Source organism: Triticum urartu, chromosome 7, assembly GCF_003073215.2.
Source record: "Triticum urartu cultivar G1812 chromosome 7, Tu2.1, whole genome shotgun sequence".
Taxonomy (NCBI): Eukaryota; Viridiplantae; Streptophyta; class Magnoliopsida; order Poales; family Poaceae; genus Triticum; species Triticum urartu.
The window spans coordinates 591141368-591149914 of record NC_053028.1 but is presented as its reverse complement, the minus strand read 5'-3'; the positions used below and the strand labels follow the sequence as shown (position 1 = coordinate 591149914).

Below are 8547 nucleotides of genomic sequence, written 5' to 3'. Positions count from 1 at the left end.
GTGCATTAAATATGTCCTAGTATTTTATAAAATTGAGTTGGTCCAATTTTGCAACCATTATTTGGGAGGTCCTTCACAAAAAAACCTCCTTTTGGGCACTCGAAAAATGGAAAATGGTTTTTTCGTCCAAAGAAAATGAAAACTTCCTTAGGCAACATTGTTTGCCATTCCAATATGCACCCTTGTGCACAATATGAGATCATTTGAACAAACTATGCCATGAATGTGGCCATAAGATTGATCATTTGGCTTGAAAGCCATTGATCTCCACGCGTGATAGCTCGTTACTGAGAACACTTTTTTAAAATAATTGCCGTATTACAAGTTTGTTATTTTTCCTGGAAACTTGGCCACATATGATGACACAATGCGAATGTTTCCCAATTTTTTGATTTTTTTTGAATTTTTTATGCCCGTTTCAAAATGCGGTCAAAACGGTGGGAATGACCGTTCCTAGGTAGTGGTTCAATCTTGGAATTTTTTGGTGTTTCTCTTATTAAATAGATACTTATGTACCTAGAAATGTTCTTTGGAAAAAATAAAGAGCAAACTATAAGGCAGCTACAGTTCAAATTTGACCCGCTTCCAACTGAATTGGCGAAAATTTGTCTTTTTCATGAGAGGTGGATCAAAACTTTTTACACCCAACCATCTGGTCAATTGTGCATTAAATATGGCCTAGTATTTTAGAAAAATGATTTGGTCCAATTTTGCAACAATTATTTGATAGGTTATTCACAAAAAACCTCCTTTTGGGCACTCGAAAAATGGAAAACGGGTATTTTGTGGAATGAAAATGAAAACTCCCCAGATCAACATTGTTTGTCATCACAAGATACACACATGTACAAAATATTATTTCTTTTTAACAAACTGTAAGTGGTTAATATGTTGAATGTTTGTCCTAAATAAAAGGATAAAAACTACAAGAGAAGCATAAGATGAATTCTGATTGGTGAAATCCGTTGTGGCATGGATCGATGATGTGGCAAACATCCATCCATCCGTCCACCCATACATCCATCCATCCGTCCATCCAACCCACTACAGCCTATCTCTCTCTCACATGCGCGTGAACCCTAGCCGATCCAGATCCCTCCCCGCCCCCACTCCTCTCCGCCGATCCAGATACCTCCGGCGGAGCTCGTCACCGTTCCTCCGCTTCCCACTCCCCACAGCAACGGCCGACGGCCTCACCGCGGCGCGAAATCCCCCACCACCATGAAGCCAGCAAGGATTTTCCCGTGCCGGCCGCTGGTGTCCCCGCCGCTGCCGCGGGCCCTCGCCGCTGCGGCACATGTCTCCGTGCGGCGGCTGCCGTGGCCGTCGACATCGCTGCGCGTGGTGCGGTGCATGGCCAAGGAGCGGCGGGTGCGGGTGGTGGGGAAGCAGATCTAGCGGGAGCTGGCAAACATGTTGACCCGCGACCCCGTCATGCAGCGCGCCGTCCACCACCGATGTCCCCATCTCGCATCGTCCCCGTCAACTCGTAGACGCCCCGCATCGAGCCCAACAAAACCTCGCGCGCCCCCACACCTTCTTCGTCGATGCGGCCATGATGGCGGTGGCGACCGTGAGCTAGGCCGGCATGGTGACCCCGCGCCGCACCGCTGCCGCCGCCCGATCCGTGACAGCCAGCTCCGCCGCAAGGAGCCTGGAGGACCATCCTTCCAGGTGAGAGATCGACTCTCCCCCGTCCCCGCCCCGTCCAAATCCGCGCGCAATGCTTGCTGAATTCCGCCCCTCGCGCTCGCGGTTCTGCTCGTCCCCCTTGTCCTAGTGGCGAATGCGTGGAAGGAATTCCCGGAGCGCCCCTCAACGGGCGAGCTTGTGCCTGTACGGGCGGGCCTCGCCAGGAATTGAGATATTCCGCCCCCCCCGCGCTGCCGTGGTTCCGCTCCAAATTCTAGAGCAGAGTCCCGTGCGTGCGTAGGAGAACTTGAATTCGCTTTCCGCGTAGCGGCTCACTACGGTTTCGTTATCGCTGGAGATGGTAATACTAGCAGTACTAGTTATAGCATTTTAATAGAGCGTACGGACAGGGGCCAGCCATTTGAGATTTGGTTGAGGAATCAACCTGCTGTACTAGGCCATGCTGCAGACCGACAGAGATGTTGCTGGTTCTCTGTATCATCGCATGTGTGTGATTCAAACTGCTTCTTTGGGTTAGATGGACAGTCTGTTGTATATGAAACAGTCTGGTTGGTTCGTTCTGCTGCGCCATGAAATAATTTGCTAGTGATATGGCTGTATTGTGTCAAAGCTCACTTTTGATGAAAACTACATATTGCAAGGGAGATGTGCTACAGATTTAAGTGTTATGGAATCTCTCACCTACGCCTGGACCCATTAAAAGCCAGCACATGTGAAAGCTTAGTTCACCTATACTTTTAGTTCAGCAATAAATTATTGTGTATGGTATGTTGATACAGTCTTGACTTCTACATGACAGAGGCAAGCGTTCACTAAAGGCATGTCGCACGATGAAGCTGTGGCTGCCCAGAAGACTAGGAAATCAGGTTCACCCCCTAAGGTAAGAAACGCTGATTTACATGTAGCCGCTGACTACTATGATATTGCAGATCGACAGTGATGTTGCTGGTTCTTCGTATGCCGCGTGTGTGTGCTTCAAACTGCTTCTTTGTGTTGAACTGATCAAACCTGAGCTCTATAAATAGGACATAGTATAAATGGCATTGCTCTGTCAACTTATATCAGCACTCTACAGAACCTGGGCAGTTAAATATTATTCAAGATGCACCTGTATGATGTGTGTGTGCTTGATGCTCACGTACTAAGTAAGGCTGGTGGTTGTTTTGCGACTGAATTGTGTTTCAGTTTGATACAACTATGCTTTCTCTTGCCAAATTCGTCCTTGACTAGTATAGTTAGTACTATTGCAGCAGGTTGATTGATTGAGGGAAAACTCTTGCCTCTCATTAACATATCTAAAATCTAATCAAATTCCTCAACAACATATTTGTTTTTTACACAACAATGCATTCAAAAATCTGATCTATCTATATACACACTTTGTAGAAGAAATAGGATATATATATGTGCTTCTGTTGCTTCTATAGTATAGTTAGTACTCATGCCCATGATCGACCAGGTCCCTGCTCTGTTTCTTCTTCTTTTGCTTCCTGTATGTATGTATGTGTGTGACGACGAAGGTGGTTTCTTCAGAATTGATCGAGTCTGACAAAGTTGTTCTGAACATTTCTTGAAACAGGGCGAGGCCGGAGATGTATGTGCTGTGATGTCCCTGGGGTGGCGCCACTGTACCCGACGCTTGCCCTGATCACCACAGTGGTGCTTCGGCGGCTTCCAAACCCTCTCCTGGATGTGGTGATGATCACACCACAGCCGTGGTGTGGCTGAGTCTCCGCTACAGCTACAACCTCCCTCTGGTGAGCTCCTCCCCGTTCCTTCTTCTCTGGTGTAGCTCCTGCATGGCCTTGTCCACGATTTGGGTTGGATGTGGGGCTCTACTAGTTGCTGCAACCAAGCATCAACTCCTACTAGAGCTCTCTGGTGATAAATTCATGCGGTTCTAGGGTCTGTAGCTGCCCATGTGTACTTGCTTTATATATGTGCTCCTGTGATCATGGTGGTGTTGATGCTTATCTTGCGTGTCTCTGGTGGTGGTGGTGTTGAAAGCAGTTACACACCTAGATTGTAACTAATATCCTTACTGCTAATTTACCTCAAGTTTATCTGAACATGGTTGAAATGACCGCTGCAAATTTTGATGTCTAAAATCAATTTTTACCTCAAGTCATTAAGTAATTATTTTCATTACATCACAGTTAGCTGAGAATATTGACATGAATATTTTATGTATGCCCTGATGCATGTACACATACGGTTGAGCAAATTCCGAGTTGAAGTGGAACAACCTGGAGTTAGATAGGGTCAGTTTTCTTTTGTTCTATTTCTAGTTTAAGCATATGCAGGTTCTAGTAAGTGTCTATGCATGTAGCTCATGAGTCGGAATATCTAATCTAATTAGGGACCACAGACCTGCTGTGTCATGTGCAAACTTGCTTCCATTCAGTTCAGAAATTTCTGAATTCTTTGATGTTTGCTTTCACTCAATGATTGTGGTAGTCAAATTAGATGCCTCCTCTGCTGCAATTCACTCGTCTCCCTGTCATGGTTTGTCTTGAATTTTGGTAGTGTGACAAACACATTAGTAAATTCTAGTTTTTGGGTGCTAACTCTAGTTACTTTATATGAAGCAAAAGTTATCTTGCAGCCATCTAATATGCAATTCTAATAATATTTCATATCCTATTTTTTAGTTGTTTATGTCATTCGTGCATGAATTCCTTTTCTTATGTACCAGCTCCCTAATCATGTTTTTTGTTTTTTGGGTTGCTATCTTAGGAGAGAACCTAGTGTCTTATATGGGGAAGCAAAGCAGCAGCTCACAACTCCGACCTGCAACTCCCGATGAAGGCACAACGACGCACCATGCTCCTCCTTTGGAAGGTCGGCTCCTGGACCGTAAATTTCTCTTAATTTGTGCTCTGGTTGATACCAGCTCTTTGTATTGTTGCTGCATTGATGCTAAACAATATGCTGTTAATCTGTTGTTATATTCTCACCAAATGCATGGGTTGGTACTTATCATTTGCCCTTTTACAAATATATCGCAGTTTTGCTGTTATGCGAATGTTATATGCACGGTTTCTTATTAGATCTGAACTTCAGCAGCTATTTTTCATTGTTAGGAGAATGTTGTATGCACGGCTTCACTTGATTTCCTTTCTTTTTTGATTTATAAGCTGTAGATACTGGCCTTCATTCGTCAAAAGTTGGTGTACAAGAGCTCCAGGAGAAGAATCCTGAAGAAAACCAGCACCCAACTTTGTGTTTTAGCTCCCTGGAGCTGGCCATGTTAATATTAGGTGTATTTTATAGTTGAATACCTGATTTGTACTGCCATGACTGTAAAGTATTTTGTTTGGCTGTCGTTTGAAATTGTATGTGTTATTGCCTCCGTTTGAATTAAGTTATTGGTTATTGCACAAATAGTGAACTAACGTGGGGCGCCTAAACAACACCCTTGGTGTCCAATTTCAGTAGTGAGTCCTTTAAAATGGGAAACAAAAAAAAAGAAAAACTGACAAGTAGGACATAATTGGATGATCTGACTAGTGGGACCTGGTCTAAAATGGAATGTAAAAAGGCCAAGGCCCAAACAAGAAATGGAAGCGAAAAGGCCAAAGGCCTAGAAAATAAAAGGCCGAATTGCTGGGCTAGGCCAATGTAGCTGACCAAAATTAAAAGGAAAAAATCATAAATGGGCTGAATTAATGGGCTAGGCCCATGTAGAAAACCGAATTGGACCGGGCTGAATCTTGTGCCACGTTAGATTGCCAGGCTGGATGCCTACGTGGCCTGGGGAGGTTGCTAGTGACCAAAACGCCACGGTAGACGTATTTTGGTCATAAACATCTTCGACCAATCCAGAAGAAAGGTCGCTATAGTCAGTTTATGACGGCCAACTTTTGATCTTATGTTTTTGGTCACAAAAAGGTCACAAATGGAAATTTGTGACCATTCAGTGACCAATAGTGGTGGTCACAAGTTGACATATTTCTTGTAGTGAATAACAGGGGGTGTGGGTGAGTGGAGGGATGGCCTGGCCAGTGGTGGGAGTAGTATGGGGGCGGTTAGGCCTCCGCGGTAGCACAGCCGGCCACGGGAGGCAGGAGCAGGCAGCACGACCGGCGCTGCTTTGGGCGGCTGGAGCAAGAAGACCAGAGGTTGAAGAAGCACTATGGCCATTGGATGGACATCATACGGTCACTAGAGTATTGACTAAGTTGACAAAGCTCTCCGTCCTTGTCAACTTAGTAGGCCCACAAGTCAGCCCAACAATATGGTGGGTCCCAGCTAGTAGGGGGTATTCATTTTTTTGGGCCTAATAAGGAGGCACTTCCTTGCGTGCGAAGATATAGCTGGTGGGCCCGACCTGTCAGCGGGGGGGGGGGACGTTTTTTTCACGAAATACAGAGGCCCTTCCTGTGGGTCCTAGCTGTCAGGTGGAGGAATCATTATTTTGCGTGTAATAAGGAGGCATTTCCTTGCATGCGGCCGTGGACCCAGCTGTCAGCCTCTCCATGTACAGTCCACTTCTGATGGATGTCGTTCATTGACCACGTTGACCAGGCCGCGCCGAGAGCACCAGGGCGGTGGACGACGGCAAGGCCTAGGAAGGGAACGACATGGATCCAGGGAATACTCGGCAGTTGTTTCCCACGCGGAGGAGTACGAGGGTTTACTGGTTTGTCTGCATAGCTGGCCGCGGGAGGAGGTTGCAGGCAGTCCCGCCGGCGCTTGTTTGAGCGGCTTGAGCATGAAGAGAAGAGATTGAAGAAGCACGACAGCCGTTGGATGGACATCCAACAGTCACTGCTCTCGTGTGTTGACAGGGTGTTGCGTGTGCGTCAACCTTTTTTTATGAAAGCATACGCGTCAACCTGTAGTAGGCACACAAGTCAGCCTCAAATCTGTGGAAAACAGCATACAACCCATCTGCCATTATTTCTAATAATGTACAACCCATTTGCTAATTCTTAAGAGTTTTTTGGAGCCCATCTTCTTTTTGTTAGCATCACACCCCATATTGTGGCCACGGTTAAAAAGTATACGAAATTTTGCATATTTCAGCGCGGTCAATGGTTTTTAATCTAGAAATATCGATTCACATTCAAACTATTTTGAAAAATAATTTATATAAATATAAAATCCAAATAATTGTCCACGCATAAAAATCAATGGAATTTAAGATCTTGTAATGAAAAAAATTGAAACTAATTCCCGGTTCGATGTGTTTTAAAAATGTACAGTCCATTTCTGGGCAAACCGAATGAAACTCTCCTCGTCTTGAAAGATTTGCAGCCTAGCAGGGCCGATAAACCAAGTAGGCCTTGTTTGGGTATTTCTTAAAAAAAATAGAACCGGGCTAGCCATTTTTAGCAAGAAAAAAACACAACTGGGCTCATGATGTGGTAAACATAAATAAAACCCTGGCTAGACAGGCCACAGCCCTCGCGCAGCCCCGTTGTTACCCTAATCTGTCACTAAAACTAGTATAAATAACAACTACTTGTTCCTAAAAAAACTACGCGACTTGCTGGGTCCCTGGTGTCAGCCGCTCGTAGTGTAATTCTCTCGTTTATTGACTACGTTGACAATGGCGTGAGCCCAGATGTCCAACCATTAGGAGGAACCATATTTTTGGGCTTGTACTATAGAGGCACTTGCTTGCGTACTACCATGACGCTGGTGGGTCCCTACTGTCATCCTCTCCACGTACAGTCATCTCCTTGTTCCTCTCGGTTGTTGACGGCGTTAACAACGCAAGAGGGCGGCGCACCGCGCACGGCGAGCAAACCAAGGCCGCAAGGCGGAGGACAACGGCGAGGCCTCGGACGGAACGAACAGGAGCCGTTGAAGATGCGCCGGTCCAGTCGCAGGCAGAGGGGAGTAAGAGGGTTGACTGGTTCGAGCGTGGGTGTGTGTTGGGGCTGACATCGCCGGAGAATAACAGGACGTGTGGGGGAATAGAGGGAGGGTCTGGCCAACGTTGGAGGGTATACGGTAGGGCAGCGGAAGCGCAGCCAGCCATGGGAGGAGGGAGCAGGCGGAGCCAACGGGGTGGTTTGGTCTGGGCGATTGGAGGAAGAAGAAGACAAGAGATAGAAGATACACGACAAATGTTGGATGTCAATCCAACGGCTAGTAGGCAGACTCGTTTGTTGACTGGCTAGTAAGTCGACACCACCTTGCATAGGCTATTTCCTCGCGGGTCCCAAATGTCAGAATCCAAATCTGTCACGGTCATGCAGCCTTTCCTATGAAAATTTACAGCCCATTTGATGTGCTAGTTCGAAATAAGTTTGTGGGTGCTAGTGGGGGCTAATCACTTGGCTTCTGTAATGCACAGTGAGCTCAAGCAGCCGGCGAGAGTGATGTTATTTCCCTTGGTTTGGATTTGTTACAATATTTCACTCTAAATTAAACGAATGGCAAGACATTTGCCTTGTTTCAAAGAAAATATGACAGTCACAGCCGAGTTGAAAAGGGTAGGAACATCTAACTACAGCTTACAAACTGTATAAAAGCACGAGGGTTAATTGTTCATCAGGTTTACAAAAAAAGGCAGATTGAAAAGGGCAACAACATCTAACTCCAGCACTGTTTTTGGCAGTCATAGTCAAATGGATCGGTCAGGTCCATAGAATGAACATCCTGGGTCGTAAAATTTACTGGATTATGACCACAATATGTTGTAAATAGATGCCCGACATGTTCAGAAGCTCTTTTGCCCACCTGAAACTCCTTTTTTTGCCCTTCGACATACCCATCCGTCAAAACCATGTTGCTGATAAACTTAAGCCTGATGGACAATAGTAACCTCGCATTCAGCAGGAAGAATGTGACAAATCTTGTGTTTGCACGGTTGGCTACATGTCGTTCTGGCGTTATTGTCTTCAATCGAATCTCATGAGAAGTGAGAAAATCTCGATGCTT

The 8547-nt window shown here is 45.7% G+C and overlaps 1 protein-coding gene across 1 annotated transcript; it reads left to right on the top strand.

The window, feature by feature from the left end:
- The first annotated feature begins 1096 nt into the window (after positions 1–1096).
- On the top strand, positions 1097–4782 carry LOC125523162. The gene is made up of 4 exons (XM_048688216.1): positions 1097–1674; positions 2453–2533; positions 3233–3410; positions 4390–4782. Exons 1-3 carry the CDS (start codon positions 1414–1416, stop codon positions 3299–3301), a joined length of 411 nt encoding a protein of 136 aa, XP_048544173.1. The 5' UTR covers positions 1097–1413; the 3' UTR covers positions 3302–3410; positions 4390–4782.
- The last annotated feature ends 3765 nt before the right edge of the window (positions 4783–8547 follow it).

Excerpts from the sequence above, each read along its gene's own strand:
- LOC125523162 (XM_048688216.1), top strand. The coding sequence starts at position 1,414 with ATGTTGACCCGCGACCCCGTCATGCAGCGCGCCGTCCACCACCGATGT. Across the intron at positions 1,675-2,452 it reads CTGGAGGACCATCCTTCCAG|AGGCAAGCGTTCACTAAAGG; the intron begins GTGAGAGATCGA and ends TCTACATGACAG. Across the intron at positions 2,534-3,232 it reads AATCAGGTTCACCCCCTAAG|GGCGAGGCCGGAGATGTATG; the intron begins GTAAGAAACGCT and ends TTCTTGAAACAG.